The sequence below is a fragment of the Acartia tonsa genome, chromosome 11, assembly GCF_053477335.1.
Source record: "Acartia tonsa isolate MP-2025a chromosome 11, ASM5347733v1, whole genome shotgun sequence".
NCBI classification, from domain to species: domain Eukaryota; kingdom Metazoa; phylum Arthropoda; class Copepoda; order Calanoida; family Acartiidae; genus Acartia; species Acartia tonsa.
The window spans coordinates 2,130,325-2,151,374 of NC_137270.1; the positions used below are offsets into that span (position 1 = coordinate 2,130,325).

Genomic DNA, 21,050 nt, shown 5'->3' on the forward strand with positions numbered 1-21,050 from the left:
TGCCAGCCGCCAGCCGTTACTTTTCCAACTTTTTGTTCGATTTAGGGAAAATAGACCTACCAAGGATTACTCATGCAAAATTTCAGATCAAAATTCGAATTCTAAGTGCCATTTAATCACTGATTACGAGATGGTTGCATTAAAAAACCCCCCCTTATTTCTTTTAGCCTAATGAGCTGGAAGGAACTTTTGTAGTGGGTGTTGAGAACAATAATGATGCTAAAACTCCAGATGTTGAGAAAAAGAAGAAACAGGATTGAACATTTACCAACACACTCCTTAGTTTCTGGGATCTAAAGGGATAAGACAATGGCCGAAAAATTGATTTACTTCCCAAATGATGATGCACAAAACTCCTGTAATAAACAGATCATTGTCCCCTCTCTCTGCGGCCTCTAGAGGCACTTGAGGAGGGAGAGTTGAATTTAATAACCAAATTTCTATTTTAGATTTAAAAAGAAAAAACATTTTCTTTAAGGGGGGGGATTTTTTTCTAGAGGCGTGTACTCTTGGGAGGGTGGTGGTACCCTCCTCCAAAATAGTAAGTTATAAACTATCACAGGACCTATGAGAAGCAGGGTGTAAAGGGGAACCTTATCGGTTCAGCGGTTAGCGAGATCCTTCGGTACAAACACACAGACAATCATTCTGTTCCTTTATTATAAGGGTTGTTGATGAAATGTTCAAATTAAATAGACAAAAGAAAAGCAAACTCGAAGAAGAACATTTGTTATTGAAGAATCTCCCACAAATGCCACTGGTGCTATTGATTCTATTCAAGAAGGTGAACATGATGCTGCAATGGATTAGATACTCAATATTTCACTTTGTCGGTCCGTCAGTCCGTAACGCTATTTGGTGAAATGTGACTTTCTCTGCTGCTGTTTGAGATAGATAATTTGCTTGGTCCGTCTGTAGCTCGGTCATACTTTAAAAGTCAAAAAAACTTATTTTTATTTAAGTTTTTAAAGTTATAATTAATAAAACTCAACAAATTTTTTCCCTAGATATTTTTTAGCTATCCCTGTAGCCGGAGCCGCTCTGTAAATAACAGCTCCGATTCCGGTAAACTATGGCGGCTCCGGTTCCATAACACTTATTTCAATGCATAATGTAAAGGAGAAGAATTAGTACAATATGACGACAATATGCAAAAATTAGGGGGGGGGGGGTTTAATGCAACCATCTCGTAATCAATGTATAAATGGCACTTAAAATTCGAATTTTGATCTGAAATTGTGCATGAGTAATCCTTGGTAGGTCTATTTTCCCTAAATTGAAAAAAAAAGTTGAAAAAGTAACGGCTAACGGCTCAGCCGTTTAGCCGTTTTTTGGCTATTTTTAGGGCAAATCTTCATGAATTACGTAGAAATCAACTTTTTGAAACATATTTTTGCTTTAAATCATGTGAAATGATACAAAAAAAATATTTTTTAGATTTCTAGTACCAGCAATTTCCGGCTAGAACCGTTTGAAAACGTTTTGGATCGGAAAAGAGCATTATGTGGAGAGAGGTTTCGTGATGGATTTCGCTTGAAAATACCCAACAAATGTCTAAACGGATGAGCCGCCAGCCGTTAGCCGCTACTTTTCCAACTTTTTGTTCGATTTAGGGAAAATAGACCTACCAAGGATTACTCATGCAAAATTTCAGATCCAAATTCGAATTCTAAGTGCCATTTATACATTGATTACGAGATGGTTGCATTAAAAACCCCCCCCTTTTCTTCCCCCAACATACATTGACCCGCTTAAAGTTGTACCTACCTTAATGTTACAGACGTTTTCATGCTAAGCTTTAATTCGATAGGATGATTCTAACAAATATTTAGGACATGAAACGAGTGAAGGACAAGATGGTCAAATCATTCCCAATCCACAAGATTTGGTAAATATTTGCAGGGATCTAAAGGGATAAGACAGTGGCCGATAAATTAATGTACATCCCAATGATTATATACAAAATTACCTCTAATAGATTACAAATAGTGGATGAAATATTTTGGCATTCCACTAAATGATCCAACCAATTAAAATTCATTAAAGGTTCCAAAGTTGTTAATCCAACAAATAAGAAAACGTTATTATAAAACTTGGGGACTAGTGCAAAAAAAACAGCCCATTATCTTCTCCCTCTCACTCTCTATGTAGACATTCTATATTTTACACAAGAATTATGTTAATATCATTATTTTAAGGATCAAAAATTCATATCTATGAATTGTTTTAGGACTGGACTTTGGATTTGTCTATAGATAAGGTTACCGAGTGGAAAAGAGAACGTCTTTACAGCAAGGAAATCTTTCATTATTTTTATTTAAAGGGGGGGGGGGAGTTTTGACACATTTGCGTAAACCTGGTACCTAGGCTTTATCTTTGGACTGAGAGGATAGGTTATTAGAGATAAAATCATTCTTATATGATGAATTTTACGAAGTTTTAAGATTTTTTGGATAGACCTCCAAGTTCCGGAGCCGCAGGCCTCCAGGTGGTCTCTGTACAGGTAAAAATGAAAAAAAAAAAAATTTTTAAGTTACAGGTCAACTTATAAAACAAAATATGCATCTTTTTTAATATTATTTACATATTTGAAGAAAAAATATGCATATTTTGTTTTAAAAGTTGATTTGTAACTTTAAAAAACAAAATATGCATCTTTATTAATATTATTTACATATTTGAAGAAAAAAGATGCATATTTTGTTTTATAAGTTGATTTGTAACTTTAAAAAAAAAATTTTTTTTTCATTTTTACCTGTACAGAGACCACCTGGAGGCCTGCAGCTCCGGAACCTGGAGGTCTACCCAAAAAATCTTAAAACTTCGTGAAATTCATCATATAAGAATGATTTTATCAATAAAAAATATCCTCTCAGACCAAAGATAAAGCCTAGGTACCAGGTTTACGCAAATGTGTCAAAACCTCCCCCCCCGGCCCCCCTTACTCCGCTAAGATCTTTCTTTTGCTTAATAGCAAGGCAATTAATAAATATCTAGGATCTGTATCTAAAATTAAGGACTCTATTTCTGTATGAATTTAAAAGTTTTAATATATGCCATGTAAAGGAGGGGGGGGGGGGGGGGGTGGTAAGGATTGAGACAGTGAAATTTTTGTAAAAAATAAGAGTTTCTCAATTGATTCAAAATTAAATTTGACATTTGACGATAAAATCGGCGATTTCACCGCCGTTACTGTTTCACATTGGATCTTCTTTTTTTCTTTTGGTTTTGCTGTATTTTAACATTTTACTAAACTTTTTAAAAATAATGAATATATTAGAGTGATTACACTTTTGATGTGCGCTCTTTTGTTGCTGACAAAACTTTCCAGCTGTGTGGGTGAGTTACATATTTGATTGCACAACCTTTGTCTGGATGTCAAAGGCATATTTTGTTATGGACCTGATCTAACAGCAGTAGTTGGCATTTTTAACATCTTTAGTATGACGCGGAGGGGTCCAGACACCTCCCCGACAACAATCCTAGACGTTACCATTTAAACACTAATGCTCAATACGTTAACCTGCGGATGTTACCAAAATTTGTTATCACAACCGCCGATTTTTTACGCAACCTGTAGCTAATGCCAACAGTTAGTTAATATTCCGCCACTGCACTGGTTAATCTGCAGCTTAATCTTACAGCCCAGCACTAGTGCTGTAGGTATCGTTAAACTGAGGATGCTACCAAAATTTTCGATTGCCACCGCCAGGCAACCTGTAACCAAAGCCCCGTCTTGTTTTTTTAAAATAATTTTTTTTCCTTTATTCTTTTTGATTAGGTACAAGCTTTAACATGATTTTTTTAGATGTTCATATATTGATGAGCCGCCATTTGTATGTGAATGTGATGCTACCATTATCATCAACAAGGATATGTCGGGCACAGGTATACGCAGGGGCAGTCGGACAAACGGACGTTAGACCTCTAAAAGTGCCTTGGGCATCTCGGGGCTAAAAAACAGTTTTTTTATCTTATAATTATAAATTTCATATCCGCGGAAAGCTGTTTATAATACGATGCGAGAAATAACTATTCTAAATTCTTAAAAAGCCAAACATCAATACCTGGAAGTGCTTAACATCGCTTGCTCTTGTTTATGCATAATTTTCTTTAATCCTTTATTTAGTTGATGGGTAAGAAAATGCCGTTTCTCGAAGTCGTATGCGGCCATACGCAATTATTGGAAGGGTGACGCAAATTTCAGAAATCAGTATTCGCGGTTTGAGAATAGTTTTTTTTTCTCGCATCGTATTATAAACAGCTTTCCGCGGATATTAAATGTACAATTATGCCGAAATAACGTGCTAAAAAACTGGTTTTAATCTAATAATTGTACATTTTTATATTCATAGAAAACTGGATATAATATGATTCTAGACATAGCTTTTTCTTAAGGATGAGAACCGGTTCTTATCCACCGGATAGTAATCTGTTTCGAATGAATATGAGTAAAAAAGCATCTTTATATCCTAGCCAATTAAAAGATATTGCATAGGTACATCGTCTTTATTTTTAGAGAAATTAAGTAAATAAAATACTATGTATGAAATTTACGCCACCCTTCCAATTTTGTGTATGATCCCGTACGACTTTGCAAACGGTATATTCTTACCCGCTACTTTTTAGTGCTTGATATGTTCTACAATCCACTGAACGAAGATGAAGACATGAAACCTGAATTCAAAATTACATCAGAATCCTGGAGTCAAGAAAAGTAATATTCTCCCTTTTTCTAATTGATTAGAATACATGGATATTATGACAGGAGAATATAGTCATCAGCTAATGCGTTCCTCCATGGAGGGGATGGGGTAATTTGGTGGGTTATCGTTAAATTAGCCAGCTGGAAGCAACATTTTATTTGAGTAGGCGAAAATCTGGTGTAATATCCATGTATCTTACTGCAAAAGACCAGTCGTTTGAGCAAACAACTCTGTTACGTAACGTTACTTATACCAGCGATATTAGAGTAAAACACTAGAGCAGAGGGGGAAGGGGTTCAATAACTGTATCTCCCCATCGCAGTGTCCTATTGCCGACTTTAAATTGGGTCGTTGAAAATCAACCAATGATGTCGGGAGTATTAACACAGCCAACTAGCAGCTAACAAAAGCTAGCAGACCTAAAAGGTCATTGGAAAAGGGACGAAGGTAGTTTAACAAGCATTTTTTCTACAACTAAAAAATTTAAAAAATCATTTCAGGCCAAATGTTTTGAAGGTGGTGTTTAGCAAAGTCAAGAAAAGAGAAATTACATCAATTTCAGGAGAGGTAAGGGGAAGCCGCATGGCTGCGGCTGAAAATTATTCTTGCTAATACAGTTAGAACAAGGATAACAACGTCTTTGAAAGGGAAGCTCTGAAATGTTAGGACAAATAAACCTGAAATTTACCCCCAAAAATGGGGGCCGTGTCAATTATAACATATGAATGTGTAGCAAATAATCTTCCTTTTGCAGATTTAAATAACTTTGCAGTCCTTTGCAGTACAGAAAAGATATTTTGCATTGATCATTTTTTTTGCGTAAAACAACCATATTTTGGCTGGAAGCCAAAATTTTCTAGGACGGAACACGGTAATTAGTATTTTAAAAATGAATAGGATAATTATATCACCTAGCAAATCGTTGTCAAAAAAGTTAAAAACTAGACTGTTTTAAATGGACGTACGGACATTCTGGTAAGGATTATAGAGTTAATGCGCTTCTTAAATTGTACCTGACAGTTACAGGAATCTTCATGCAAAGTTTGAAATCGAAAGGGCAATTGAATTATAACATGTCTTAGTTAACGGACAGACAGATTGACCATATTAAAGGAAAAGCTTTGCTTTCAAAAACAGGGCTATATCGGTACAGACCTAGTATTTCTGTTAAATAATATTTATTCCAGTATGGCTTTAAAACCGGTTGATATCCGCTGGATTGGATTCTGTTCTTAGCCATATGGAAAAATCATGTAAAGCAATGCATTACAAACAATTTTCCATGAATATTGAAATAAAATCATAAAATTAATACCAGTTTTGTTAGCACGGATCTTCAGCCCATCAGGGCCAAACAAAACTAGTTTTAATTTAATAATTTTTCATTTTAATAACCGCGAAATGCTGTCTATAATAGGATTTGATGTATAACTATTTAGATTACCATAACTGGAGAACGATGTCTGGAGCTGGAGAAAGGTAGAAAGATCAGATGCATGTTTTTCCTCGCGGAATTAGATCTCACTATCAATGTAAGTTTTAAAATTATTCTTTAATGGGTAGTGCCACGAAATTCTATCCTTATAATAAAGTAACAGGATGTCTATTTGACTGTTTGTTTGCCTGTACCGAAGGATCTTGCTAACCACTGAACCTTTATGTTTCTCCTTTAAAGGGATAGTTCTACGAAGTGTATTTAAAGAGTTAAGGTACTTAGAGTAGTGAACTTTTATATGTCTTAGTAGAATATATTAGGCATTGGATAGATATGATTATATGTTAAAGAAATTTTAACATTGACCAGACCAAACTTTTTATTTCACAATATCTAAAAAAAGTTGAAGTGATTTGCCACATAAATTACATGAGAATGGTCTATTTTTTCCCAAATATGTATAGCCAAAACACCAAAATCAGAGAATCTTTTTCCACATATTTCACAAGAGTTATAAAAAAATTGAACAGGGGTTCCCCTTGGGACAAGTTACTTAAAAAACATAAAAAATTACGTACGGTTCATTATAGGACAGGTTTTCTATAGATTCTTTTTAAAAAATAAAGAAAACTGTCCGCTTTACTTACAATATATACATTATCTCACGCGGAAATACCAACTAACCATACAACATATATATATATATATATATATATATAAAAGACCATTCTCATGTAATTTATGTTGCAAATCACTAACTGATTTAGATATTGTCAAATGAAAAAAAGTTTGGTCAGGTCAATGTTAAAATTCTTTATCACAATCATATCTATCCAATGCCTAATATATTCTACCAAGACATATAAAAAGATCACTACTCTAAGTACTATATTAAATATTTTATTGGTCATTCTATGTTGTATAAAAAGTTTGAAGTTCTTTTAACTAGTAAATGCTATCCAAAGTTGTATTTATGACAAAAAAGTTTTTGCCATATATTATTTATATAACATGCAACGAAGTTGAAAATAAAAATGAAAAACTCATTTTTTAGGGAAATCCCTGGTCAAATCTTTTAATTTTAATCAATAACTTTATATTATGCACTACTACGTTATTTAAAATAGAAAAACTTACAGTTCACTATTTTTTTTTTAAATGCACTTCGTGAAACTATCCCTTTAAGATTCTTATAGATCCAGTAAAGGTTTATAACTAATAATTTTGGGGAAGTGTATCCCAAGAGAAATCGCACATTGAAAAAATTTAAAACTACTTTTTAAAACTACAAATCCCCCCCTTCCTCCCCCCCCCCCTCTCTACCTTTAATGTTTCTTAAGGCTTCTAGGGGGCGTACCCGCTAGTATTTTATAAAGTAGAAAGTTTTTTTTCTGAAGCTTAAGATCTCAAAAACTATTGAACTTAATGAGTTCTCTATTTTGGGTAAGCTTGACATAGGTCCCAGGATGTTTGTAGGATTTTTAATTTTCAGATGAAAGTCTTGAGATGGTTTAAGCTATTTATCTAGCCCTTTTGAATACAGATGCTAGGAGCGCAGCTACTAGTAGTCTTTAAAGAGGGACGAAGTATCCCATAAAGTTTTGTATGAATTATTAATGAAACTAAAAGTTACCATAGCATAACAAAAAGAACCGGATCATGGAAAGAAAACAAAGTAGCAGGTTTCGTCGTATTTTACCCCGTATTTTTTTCTAGCCCTTGTGGAGGGCCCTAACTCTGCAGTGCCTATTTCCTAACGCTGCGGGGCAATCATTAACATCTACCTAACCTAACCTATCAAAAGCTACTGTGAAAATACGACGAAACCCGCTTTTTAGTTTTCTTTCCATGATCCAAACAATCTTATGATAAAAAATGCAAACCTATGCAAATTTGAAAACATTAAAAAAAATTCTTTTTATTATGTTTGTAAAAAAGTATAAAAAATCACATAATATATAATTATTTTTAGTGTAGCAAGCCGTTCTTGGCAAAGCTGAATAAAACCAGGTATTTTTATAAACAATTAGGTTTTGGGAGCGGAGCTACTCTATAATTAACTTTGTCTGTCTGTCAGTCCAACAATGACGCTATGGGGAAAACATTCCTATCATTAAGAAGCACAATAAAACATTCATGGCGGTCGGGCTGCTTTTTAGCAGGTTTTTTGGCTATTTTATATTTTTTACATTTTTAAATTTTTTGGTATTGTCCTCATAGGTTTTTTTTAATTTTGAAAATTTGATTACCCTCCCTCCATTAGTACCCTTTCCATCTAGGTTTAATGAGATTGGTAACCCGATAAAGTTCAAGACACTGAAATGTGACATGATAGCCATGGAGCATGCGGAGACTGAGCACACAGGAAATTATTTCATTCATCTTTCCGCGGATATTAAAATGAAAAGATATAAGATGAGCCTCTAGGGGATAATAAAACTGGTATTAATTTTATGATTTTTATTTTCATGTTTATGAAATTTTCTGTAATAAGTTGCTTTACATGATTTTTAAGCAAGGCTGAGAACAGGTTCTAATCCAGCGGATATTAATCGGGTTTGAAGCCATACTTGAAATTATTTTATTTATCTTTCATTTTACGTTTTTAAAAGCGAAGCTTTTCTATAATTAGGGTCGGTCCGTCCGAACGTCCGTCCGTCCGTCCGTCCGTCCGTCCGTCCGTCCGTAACGGATAGCTTTTTTCGTTAATTTAGGCATGTTAGAATTATCCTATCGATTTCAAATTTTGCATGGTGATTCCTTTAATAGTTAGGTACGATTTAGAAAGCGTAGCAACTCTATAATCATCACCAAAATGTCCGTACGTCCATTTTAAACATGTTGATTTTTTTACTTTTTTAAATAGCTTTTTTTGTTAATTTAGGCATGTTAGAATTGCCCTATTGATTTCAAATTTTGCATGGTAATTTCTGTAGTAGTTAGGTACGAGTTAGAAAGCGTAGCAACTCTATAATCATTACTAGAAATTCCGTACGTCCATTTTAAACATGTTGATTTTTTTTACATTTTTAACAACAAATTTGTATGTGACCTGATCACCCGATTGATCTGATTTTTTGTGTATTGATTCCTGGGACAACAAAGTATAATGTAATAAGCGAAGCAACTCTATAATCAAGTCCTAAAATGTAAGTATGTCCATAAACATTATCCTGAATCAAGCTGTTTTTCAACAAATTTACTTACATTTTTGCGTTGACTCTTATACATTTATATTCTGATTATTCAGTTCTGACACTATACAAGTATTAATGTCCGTTTGTCTTACCGTTTCTGTGCTTCGCTTTTATGGATGTTGTCAGCCTTGTTTTGTAAAAAATACTTTCTAGTTGTTCTATGCTGTAATTCAATTAAGGGATAAAACAATAATCGTTATATACAAAATTATAATAAGTGGTTGAATCGTTTGGTCACTCAACTTAATGGACCAACCAAAAATAAATTCTATAAAAAAAACTAAATTTGTTAAGATAACGAATAAGAAAATGTGGATCTACTGCAGTTCACGGTAAAATATTGCTGGTAAGCTAAGGCTGCTAGCTGCCAAACGGCTGAACGTACAGGTCATGCCCACACACTGTTTTAAACGGCATAAGAAGGCCTACAAATAATCTGGAATAGCCATAAATCAATAATGCATAATTATCTCGCAGTGCAGAGAAATGCACGAAAAAAGACCTCTTTTACGCGTTTTTTCTTCAGTGAAGCTTTCACTGTGCATAATTGGATCTTGGCTATTCCAGATTATTTGTAGTCCTTCTTATGCCGCTTAAAATGGTGTGCGGGTATGATCTGTACGTTCAGCCGTTTGGCAGCTAGCAGCCTTTAAAATTCATAGATTTATGGAAATATTGTTTACCAGCAATATTTTACTGTGAACTGCAGTAGATCCCAAAATGTAGTAAAAAACTTTAGGGTCTAGTGCGATAAACAGCCCTCTCCCTTCCTGAATTCCATTTCTATCGTGCAAAGTAGTTTGTGTGTCCGTCTGTATAAAATTTTAAACTAATGGACTAATGTGAACTTTTATGTTTGGCGGCCAACAAGTGTTTTTAGCGCTCAAAAGGAATTTTGGGCACCAGTTAGGGCACATATTTTTGAAAGCATATTTTTACTTACAGAAAAACACCTACTCACATAGGTAAATTTACATGGTAATTTACAAATAAATAACTATTTCTATTGTTAAAAGTTGTTGTAAGTGTCACTCCTTCAAACAAAAAGTCACACAAACCCCTTTTGTCATCCCTCCCCACTTTTCACCCCCCCCCCCCCTAAAAATGAATGCGTCCATTATGGTTTGAAAAAAAAATTCGGACTGCTAAAAAATGTAAAGTACACAAAAGATTACTTCAAATCAGAAAGAAAGTTGACAATAGGCTTTTTATTATAGTAGTCCCCAAAGTTTTATAATAACGTTTTCTTATTCGTTATCCTTAATGGATTTTGATTGGTTGGTTTTTTAAAATGAGTGTCCAAACGTCTCAACCACAAATTATAATCTACAGAAGGAATATTTTTATATATTTACATTGGCGATTTACATCAATTATTTATCGGGCACTGTCTTATCCCTTTAGATCCCTGACGTTAAATCCTTATAATAAAGTAACAGGATGTGTGTCTGTACCGAAGGAACTCGCTAACCGCTGAGCTGATCGGGTTCTCCTTAAAAGGGTAGCTTCTCATAGGTCCTTGGAAGGTTTATAACTATGTTGTGGGTGGGTACCACTACCCTTCCAAGAGAAATCACAAAAAATCAAAAAAAAATTTACGTATAGAGGTAACGTATTATTAAAAGCGAAGCTTTTCTATAATTAGGGTCGGTCCGTCCGTCCGTCCGTCCGAGATAGATAGCTTTCATACGTTAATTTAGGCATGTTAGAATTGTCCTATCGATTTCAAACTTTGCATGATGATTCCTGTTGTAGTTAGGTACGATTTAGAAAGCGTAGCAACTCTAATCATAACCAGAATGTCCGTATGTCCATTTTAAACATGTTCATTTTTCTACTTTTTTAACAACAAATTTTTATGTGATCCGTTTTATTTTATCCGTTTGATCTGATTTTTGGTATATTGATTCCTGGGACAACAAAGATCAATATTAAAAGCGAAGCAACTCTATAATCATGCCCTTAAAACGTAAGTATGTCCATAAACAGTATCCTGTATCAAGCAGTTTTTCAACAAATTTACTTACAATTTTGATTCGACTCTTATACTTTTATATTCTGATGATTCAGTTTAGACACTATACAAGTGTTAATGTCCGTTTGTCCTACCGTTTCAGTGCTTCGCTTTTATGGATGTTGCCATCCTTGTTTATTTAAAAACCAAACATTTAAAGTGCCACTAGAGGCCTGTAGGGGGGGCGTAGCCGCTAGTACTAGATAACGAAGATGAAATAAATATTTTATAAAAAGATGGTACAAAAGGATCCAACTTCACTGCAGATGAAAGTATCATCAGCAAATCTGCTGATATGACCCAATCAGGTAAATCTATCAGCTTTCCACAGATATTAAAATACAAAATTATAAGATAAAGATCAGTTTTGTTCGCCCCGAGGGGCTGAATGTCCGGACTAACAAAATTGATATTAATATTATGGTTTTTATTTTAATATTCGTGGAAAATTGTCTGTCATACAATGCTAAACATGTTTTGTCTGTACTGCTTTCTAATACAGCGGATATTATTCAGGTTCCAAACCATACAGGAAAAGATATTGATTGCATCTGTCCTATCTGCTTTTAATAATATCTGGATAATTAACACTTTTCTTTTAAGTCTTTTTTTTGCGATTTTTGTTACTTTTACCAAATGCCATGTTTTCTTTCTTTAAACAGTTTTCCCTACTGCGCTACTTTTAGGTATTACTATCCTTGTTAAAAAAAAAAAATAACTTTCACTTAAAATTTAAGCCGAATATATTTAATGTAGCTCGGTATGATTAATTAATTGGAAAATACTAACATTTTTTTTAAATCCATGCTCCTTTTGGATGTCTTAAAATAGTTGGATGTATGTGTGTCTGTTTGTATGAAACTTTGCATATCTTGGTCATTTTATATCCCATTTTATAATAGTTGTTTCTCGCATCGTATTATAAATAGCTTTCCGCGGATATAGAATGCACAATTATAAGATTAAAACCAGAATTTTTAGCCCCGAGGTGCCGAAGGCACCGGCTAAAAAACTGGTTCTAATCTTATGATAGTACACTTTATATTCGTAGAAAACTGGATATAATACGATGCGAGACTTAGTTTTTTTCGTATGGATGAGAACCGGTTCCTATCCACCAGATTCGAATGCATACGAGAAAATAATTTAGACGTTCTATGGTTGAATGCCTGTAGATGAAAGGACAATAATCTTATTTCTTTTCCTTGTTTCGTTTTTTTTTCTCTATTGTTAGACTTTTTTGGCTAAGCTATAATGTGATTAATATCCGGTGGATTAGAACCGGTTCTCAGCCATACTGAAAAAAAACATGTATAGCATCGTATTAAAGATAATTTTCCACAAATTTTAAAATAAAAATCATAAGATTAATACCAGTTTTGTTAGCATAGGCCTTCGGCCTCTCTGGGATAACAAAACTGTTCAATCTTATATATTTTTTATTTTACTATCCGCGGAAAACTGTCTATAATACGATGAGTTATATAAAATTATTTGTACTTTTTGTCCAAACAATTTTAATAAATTGTAATGCTTAAGGAAATGTCGAGGAGAGAGAAGACTCGAGCACCCATCATCAACAAGACTAATTTTATTCAGGGAGGGAAAAGACAATGAACTGTTCATTACATTAGTCCCCAAAGTTTTATTATAACATTTCTTATTCGTTGGCTTAACAACTTTGGGGACTTAGTGAATTTTGATTGGTTAGTTCAAATAGTGATCTTACACTTCAACCACTAATTGTAATCTGCAGATGGGGTAATTTTTTGTATCATCATTGGGGATGTACATCAATATATCGACCACAGTCTTATTACTTTAAATACCTGAATTTTTATACAGGGAGGGAAACGACAATGGCGCTTATCCTAATTAACAAAAAATGTGCACCTTTTTTAAATTCAAATTGCGCGGCTTGTGTTAATAGTAGAAAAATGTTATGCATATCGTTAGAATCGTCATAAGCTCTATTTTTTTACTACATGAAAACCTTTCCAGTGCTACGCATGGTATAGGAGCTACAAGGTAAAATGTTCCAATTTATTAAAACTTTTCAACCTTTTTCTCAAATTTTTCAACGTAGCTCCTAAACTATAAAAAGCACAAAAACGGTTCTTATATTTTCAAAAATTAGAGCTTATGACGATTCCAACGATATGCGCAACATTTTTCTACTATTAACACAAGCCAAGCAATTTGAATTTCAAAAAGGTGCACATTTTTTTACACCCTTTAAATCAATAAATCTTCGAAAAAATGGCCTTTGGAAAAACCGGTTTTTAGGACATAATTTGTTGAAATAATCATTTTCAAATATTTGAAACATAAATGTCTCATAATAGGTTTTCCAAATATATAAAGGATTTTACATAATTGTTTCATTTTCTATGCATAATTAAGTTTTTAAAAAAATCATTTCTCTTGAATGACCCTGTAGTTTAATGATTTTTATATTAATATTCGTGAAAATTGTCTGTAATACGATGCTATACATGATATTTCAGTATGACTGAGAACCAGCGGTTATTAATCGGTTGCGAATCGGAAAAAAATAGTCCATTGTCTTCTCCCCGGATCCCAGAACTTTAGACCACTTCAAATAAAAACCTTCAATCAACGTAACAGCTAGCTTCCTACCCAGAGAGGGAGGGGACATTGGGCTGTTTATTATACTAGTCCCCAAAGTTTTATAATCACGTTTCCTTATTTGTTAGCTTTGGGGTCCGTTATAGAATTTTTATTGGTTAGTTCATTATATTGAGTGTTTATACGTTTCAACCACTAATTGTAATATACTGAACTGGTAATTTTGTGTATCATCATAGGGGTTGTACATCAATTTATTATTGACCATTGTCTTATCCCTTTAGATCCCTGTTCTTATCTCTCTTAATAGATACAACCACTTAACAACATTACATTTGTGTTCATTTTAAGGTTAGTCATTTGATTTCTTAAAAAAGAGGATTTCTAAAAGAACAAGGATGACAAAATCCATAAAAGCGAAGCTCTGAAACGGTAGGACAAACAAACATTAACACTTATGGAGTGTCAGAACTGGACAGGAATATCATTCTCATTTAAACAAAAAACTAATTTTTTTATGCTAAAATGTGGTTTAATTTTGGTTTTTAATTTTCATTTATTTCTCGGCTATGATCATTTATATCCATGATATCAAGTTTCTTTTAATAATTAATAAAAATTCAAAAATCTTCCAAAAAAAATTTAAAATCTTCTAAAAATGACTACCTCCGGGAAATAAATGAATATTTACATCCACTATTTAATGGGTTGTTTATATGGGAATGAATAATCAGAATATAAATGTTTAATTTCGAAACAAATTTTCAAGTAAATGTGTTAAAAAATTGTTTAGATACAGGAAACTATTATAGAGTTGCTACGCTTTTTAAATTGTATCTAACTACTACAGGAATCACCATGCAAAGTTTGAATCGAAAGGACAATTCTAACCTGTTTAAAGTAACGAAAAGAGCTGACTGTACGGGACGTACGGACCGACCATAATTATAGAAAAGCTCGGATTTTAAAAAATGACCCGAAACGGTCATAAAAGGATGGATTTTTTAAAGGGGGGTTTGAGGGTCTAATAGATAATTGTTTGAAGTGGTTTGAAATGTAAGAAATGGGTAATGGGACAAAAGCACAAGTGACAAACGTCGGAGTGGACACTTAACTTAACCTCTGCAATCTTAATCCATCTTAAAGGTTTTTCTCGTATTAATTCGAATCCGGTGGATAGGAACCGGTTCTCATCCATACGAAAAATACTATGTCTAGCATCGTATTATATCCAGCTTTCTACGAATATAAAAATGTACAATCTTAAGATTAACACCAGTTTTTTTAGCCGGTGCCTTCGGCACCTCAGGGCTAAAAAAACTAGTTTTAATCTCATAATTGTACATTCTATATCCGCGGAAAGCCGTTTATAATACGATGCGAGAAATAACTATTAAAATACCTGACCCCTGCAGGGGGCTTATTTGTATAATCATATCTTAACCTAACCTAACCTGCATAGAAATACTTAATATTTTAGACACTCCTGCTTTTGTCCACTCTGACGTTTGTCACTCCAGTGTTGGTCCTTGAACCAAGAATTTATCTGATCTTTAAAAAGAACGGGCAATAAACCAAGGCACGAAACGTGAAAATTTTTGTAGAATGAAAGGATAAGAGGTTTTTAGACTAATCTTTATTGGTGGAGAGAATCTATAAGTCCCTGGTATCCGAAAAATTAGTTATCATCAATTTACGTTGTCCAATTAATAAATATATAGTATAGATGTATATAAACAGATAACTACCTGCCCACCTTTTCCAATGACCTTTTCGTCTGCTTACAAATTGTTTTCTGCTTCTTGGCTGTGTTAATATCCCCGACACTAATGGTTTATTTTCGAAGACCCAATTAGGTCTGCACAAGGTCCTTGGGATGGGGGACATATAGTTATTTAACCCTTCCCCCTCTAGTGTTACTCTAATGTCCGATTTGAGGGAAAATTGTCTTGTAAATCAAAAATATTTTATTCTAAATTTTTATTAATGCTAATTTTTTTAGGATGTTAAACAAATTTTCTGTGTGTCCCACCAGTCTAAATCCAGATTTCCACCATTTTTACACAAATCTTAAATATTAAGAGCTCAATCTTGTATATGATCTCAAAATAATAATATTGTTAGTTTTATACCTATAAATTATGTAATTGAAGTACCTATTATCTCATATTTTTTATGCCTTTTTACGTTATGACCTGTGATTTTTCAATAAAACTTTTATAAAACACCAGTTTTGCTTCTGTCAATAGCACATCTACTGTATGACTAGTGCAGCACTGTCCGCAAATGGTTCTCTCTTACAGTATAGCTTTTCATAGGTCCTGGGAAGGTTTGTAACTCTTTTGGGGAAGGGTATCACCTCCATCCTTCCGAGAGAAATCGCATTTAGATAAAATGCCCCCCCCCCCCAACACAAAAATTATACTTTTTTCTTTTTAGAATTAGAATTGGATGACGGAATCCCTAAACCTTAGGTGCCTCTAGGGGCATCGCCGCAAGTGCAAATTTTTGATTTAACCAGCCGGAGTAAGACAAAATTTGCTCTAATATGGTAGTACAAACGAACATTTACGCTTGTTGAGTGTCAGAATTGAATGTGTAAGTAGTATGTTAATTTGTTGCTGAACTGCTTAATTACAAGATACTTTTTAAGGACATATTAGATTTTTCCAACTTGATTATAGGGAAGTTTTGCTTAAATTATTGTACCTTGTTGTCCTTGGAAATGTTGATAAAACAAGGATGACAACACCCATAAAAGCGAAGTACTGAAACGGTTGGACAAACGGACATTCACACTTGTATAGTGTCAGAACTGAATAATCATAATATAAATGTATAAGAGTCAAAGCAAAATTGTAAGTAACTTTGTTGAAAAACTGCTTGATACAGGATAATGTTTATGGACATACTTACATTTTTAGGACTTGATTATAGAGTTGCTTCGCTTATTACATTATACTTTGTTGTCCCAGGAATCAATATACCATAAATCAGATCAATGGGATGATTAGATCACATAAAATTTGTTGTTAAAAAAGTAAAAAAAAAATCAACATGTTTAAAATGGACGTACGGACATTTTGGTGATTATTATAGAGTTGCTACGGTTTTTAAAACGTACCTAACTACTACAGGAAGCACCATGCACAATTTGAAATCGATAGGACAATTCTAACATGCCTAAATTAGCGAAAAAAGCTATCCGTTACGGACGGACCGACCCTAATTAAAGAAAAGCTTCGCTTTTAAAAATCAGATATATAGGCAATAGACAATGGACATACAAAAAAAAAGTTTGTCAAAAATAAAATGTTTTAAATGGGCATGCGAACTTTTTAGTAGTTCGATTATATAGTTGCATCGCTTACCAAACTTACATCATACAAAGTTGGAAATTGATAGTACAATTCTAATATGCCTCAATTAACGAAAAATAATAAGCATGACGTCCGGTCGGACGGGAATACTCTAATAATAGAATAGCTTCACTTTTAAAGAGAAATCAACTCCTAAGCTGGACAAAAAAGACATAATATAAAATATCTAGATGGTCCATCTGACCCCATTTAAATTTTCATCAAACTTAAAAAAGGGATCTCTGCAGAAAAAAACTTGTGTTTACTTTTTGTTACATACGAGATATGGGTAACATTATTTGTGACGAAATTTTTCAATGATATCCTTTTAGAAAGCTTACTTAATTGTAAGAAATACAACTATTCATTAGGGTTTGGCCGGATACCGGATATTGAAACTCTCTGGCCGGATATCCGGCAATGTAATCATATATATTATACAACAAAAATCCCTGCTTTTTCAATCGGGACAGATTGGGCTTTCTCTTACAAAAAGAATAACATTTTCTTTTAAAAAAGCTTCAAAAATATGAAAATTACAGCTGTTTAAAATTGAAAAAGCAGGGATTTTTGTTGTATGATATATATGATTACATAGCCGGATATTCGGCCAGAGAGTTTCAATTTAATAATATTTTTTTTGGCGGCAGCTGCTAGCCGGCGGTCAGCGGGTAACCGGCCAAATAATAAACATGCAGAAATTATTTTTGCTACTTAAATATCCGGTTATCCGGCATTTCAAATCTGCCGGTTATCAGGTATCCGGCCCAACCCTTCTATTTATACTAACTTATTATATGCTTTACATTATACGAGGGAAGAAGAGATTTTTAAACGAATTAATTTACGCAAAAAAGCTTAATCCTAAGATTGGCGTCAATTTATAGCTGACTCATAATGCAAAACCTAACGTACCAAGATATGTGAAATGTTTCATCCAATGAGATGTCTGGGATGTACCTTTATAATTCTTCTATTGGCTGAATTAGACAGTCTCTAATTTATCTCTATTGCTGGCCATAAAAATTCAGTTGACAATGATCAAGATTTCTTATCAAGATCTTTTACAACGAACTACAAAATGTAACCAAAATATATTTTACTTTTTATGGGGAGTTTCATATATTTTTGGAGGGGGGAAGAAATCAACCCTCCCCCATTTTTTTATGGGGGGGGGGTGGGATAGTGCTAACCTCCCCCAAAACGATTTTAACCTTTCTAATCTCTATGTGCGCAGCTACACAGTAAAGGAGAACCATAGCGGTTAGCGAGATCCTTCATGACAGACAGACACACACACGTACACAGATCCTGTCACTTCTATATCAGGATACATCCTGTATCAGATAAAATCTCTATTTTGAAAAGTTGTTTATTTACAACAAAGACAAGGATGTCAGCATCCATAAAAGCGAAGGTTTGAAACGGTAGGACAAACAAATATTAACACTTAAAGAGTGACAGAATTAGATATAGCTGTATAACTGAAAATTTTATGTAAATTTTTGTAACAGGATACTCTCATTTTTAAGACTTTATTATAAAGATGGTGCATTTTTTGCCAAGTGTACCACTTTTCTGCACTACCTCTCTGATTTTGTTAATACTCTATATTTTGGTCCGTTGGGTGATTCAAGGATGCTGGGTGGTCAAAAAAAAGTTTCAGAGTCCCTGGATGTCTAGATATCTAGCTATCTATGAAGGTGGGTAACAAAAATTCAAAAAACACCCATTTTTTCACAATTTTAAAAATTAATTTTTTCATCAATCTTACATCCAACCTATACATTTTATACACCAAAATGATCGTTTATTCATGTAAAAAGCGCACATAATGCTATTTTGGGCAAAACTCTAATTTTACAGGGTGTCCAACAAAAAGTGTATTTTGGATATCTAGCATAATACCCAAAATACCTGTCCGAAAAAAATCATTTTTTTGGCTTAAATTCTGTGTTTTATCTGTGGGCATATGTGGTATATAACGGTTCGGAGGACCCGGGACTATAATGTTGTCAAATTTCACTTTGGGACACCCTGTAAATGTGATTTTTGTGTCTGTAGAGCTAAAACTTGGTCCAAATTGGCTATTTTTTTCAAATTACTCTAATATGTGTCTAAGTATGTTTGGCCATAGTGTTTTCTGACCAGATCAATATTTTCCTATTTTTGGACACCCTGTATTTTCAAAAAAAGAGAAAAAAAAATTTGATTTTTTTTAAATTTTTTTCTTCTATTTTTAAGTTACTTAAAACTGTCATATAGATACAGATTTTGACTAATAACAATAATATTTGCCTATTTTACAAATTTATACACTTTTGGGACACCCTGTGCATGTTTTTGAAAAATGATTGTTTTTGCCCATTTTTTGGAGGAAGGAGTCGTTTTAGGGCCATAGACTATTTCTTTGTTTTTGTAGAACTGTTCAAGACACATAATTTGTTGTTTATGCAAAAACCGCAAAAACCGAACCGTTTTACCGTTATTCACTGCCAAAGGCGAAATTTTTTACGTTTTTTGCCGTTCCCGAGGATTTAATGCGCAATTTTGGTAAGAAGACGTTGATTTATCAAGATCACCCTGAAATACTTTTATTAAGGAAATTTAATTTTCTAAATTTCATATAAATTTAAATTTTTTGTGCAGCTAACCGTTTTTCATCGAGATGGATTCCAATTGTTAAAACAAGAAAATTAAGTGAATATAATATAAATAATTGCTATAACATAAGTAATAAAAGAAACATAAATCATGTGCATTTGAAATTTCTTTTGACAAAAATCAGTTAGATATACAAAAAATTTTACTTAACATGAAATTTAGTAAATTAAAATGCCTAAAAAAAAGTATTTCACAGTTATCTTGATAAATCAACGTCTTCTAACCAAAAATGCCCATTAGAACCTCGGGAACGGCAAAAAACGTCAAAAATTCCGCCTTCGGCAAAACGGTTCGGTTTTTGCGGTTTTTGCATAAATAACAAATGATGTGTCTTGAATAGTTCTACAAAAATGAAGAAATAGTCTAGGGCCCTAAAACGACTCCTTCCCCCCAAAAATGGGCAAAAACCATCATTTTTTAAAAACATGCACAGGGTGTCCCAAAAGTGTAAAAAAATGAAAAATAGGCAAATATTATTGTTATTAGTCAAAATCTATATGATAGATTTAAGCAACTTAAAAATAGAAAAAAAATTTAAAAGAACCAAAAATTTTTTTTCTCTTTTTTTTAAAATACAGCGTGTCCAAAAAATAGGAAAATATTGATCTGGTCAGAAAACACTATGGCCAAACATACTAAGACACATATTAGAGTAATTTGAAAAAAATAGCCAATTTGGACCAAGTTTTAGCACTACAGACGCAAAAATTACATTTACAGGGTGTTCCAAAGTGAAATTTGACAACCTTTTAGTCCCGGGTGGTCCGAACCACATATGCCCACAGATAAAACACAGGATTTAAGCCAAAAAAATGATTTTTTTTCTGACAGGTATTTTGGTTATTTCACTAGATATCCAAAATACACTTTTTGTTGGACACCCTGTAAAATTAGAGTTTAGGCCTAAATAGCATTATGTGCGCTTTTTACATGAATAAACGATCATTTTGGTGTATAAAATGTATAGGTTGGATGTAAGATTGATGAAAAAATTAATTTTTAAAATTGTGAAAAAATGGGTGTTTTTTAAATTTTTGTTACCCACCTTCATAGATAGCTAGATATCTAGACATCCAGGGACTCTGA

At 33.3% G+C, this 21,050-nt stretch overlaps 2 protein-coding genes across 10 annotated transcripts in view; one reads left to right on the forward strand and one right to left on the reverse strand.

Moving 5' to 3' along the window:
* LOC145331576 (uncharacterized) overlaps positions 1–16,171 on the forward strand; it is a 51,165-nt gene extending 34,994 nt beyond the window's left edge. For 6 of the 9 annotated variants that reach the window (XM_080176317.1, XM_080176318.1, XM_080176313.1 and 3 more), the window contains 15 exons: positions 168–252; positions 695–784; positions 1,833–1,888; positions 2,231–2,294; positions 3,279–3,339; positions 3,809–3,888; positions 4,630–4,717; positions 5,207–5,273; positions 6,146–6,238; positions 8,114–8,151; positions 8,421–8,504; positions 11,587–11,660; positions 12,892–12,949; positions 14,224–14,292; positions 15,944–16,171. In XM_080176317.1, coding sequence (XP_080032443.1) covers positions 168–252; positions 695–784; positions 1,833–1,888; positions 2,231–2,294; positions 3,279–3,339; positions 3,809–3,888; positions 4,630–4,717; positions 5,207–5,273; positions 6,146–6,238; positions 8,114–8,151; positions 8,421–8,504; positions 11,587–11,660; positions 12,892–12,941 — 930 coding nt within the window. In that variant the 3' untranslated portion in view covers positions 12,942–12,949; positions 14,224–14,292; positions 15,944–16,171. Of the gene's footprint in view, positions 1–167; positions 253–694; positions 785–1,832; positions 1,889–2,230; positions 2,295–3,278; positions 3,340–3,808; positions 3,889–4,629; positions 4,718–5,206; positions 5,274–6,145; positions 6,239–8,113; positions 8,152–8,420; positions 8,505–11,586; positions 11,661–12,891; positions 12,950–13,933; positions 13,995–14,223; positions 14,293–15,421; positions 15,530–15,943 lie in introns of all 9 variants that reach the window. The other 3 variants (XM_080176314.1, XM_080176315.1, XM_080176316.1) reach the window with 3 other exon arrangements.
* Positions 1–21,050, reverse strand: part of LOC145331579 (long-chain-fatty-acid--CoA ligase ACSBG2-like) — a 292,684-nt gene that overhangs the window by 129,116 nt on the left and 142,518 nt on the right. The window lies entirely within an intron of this gene.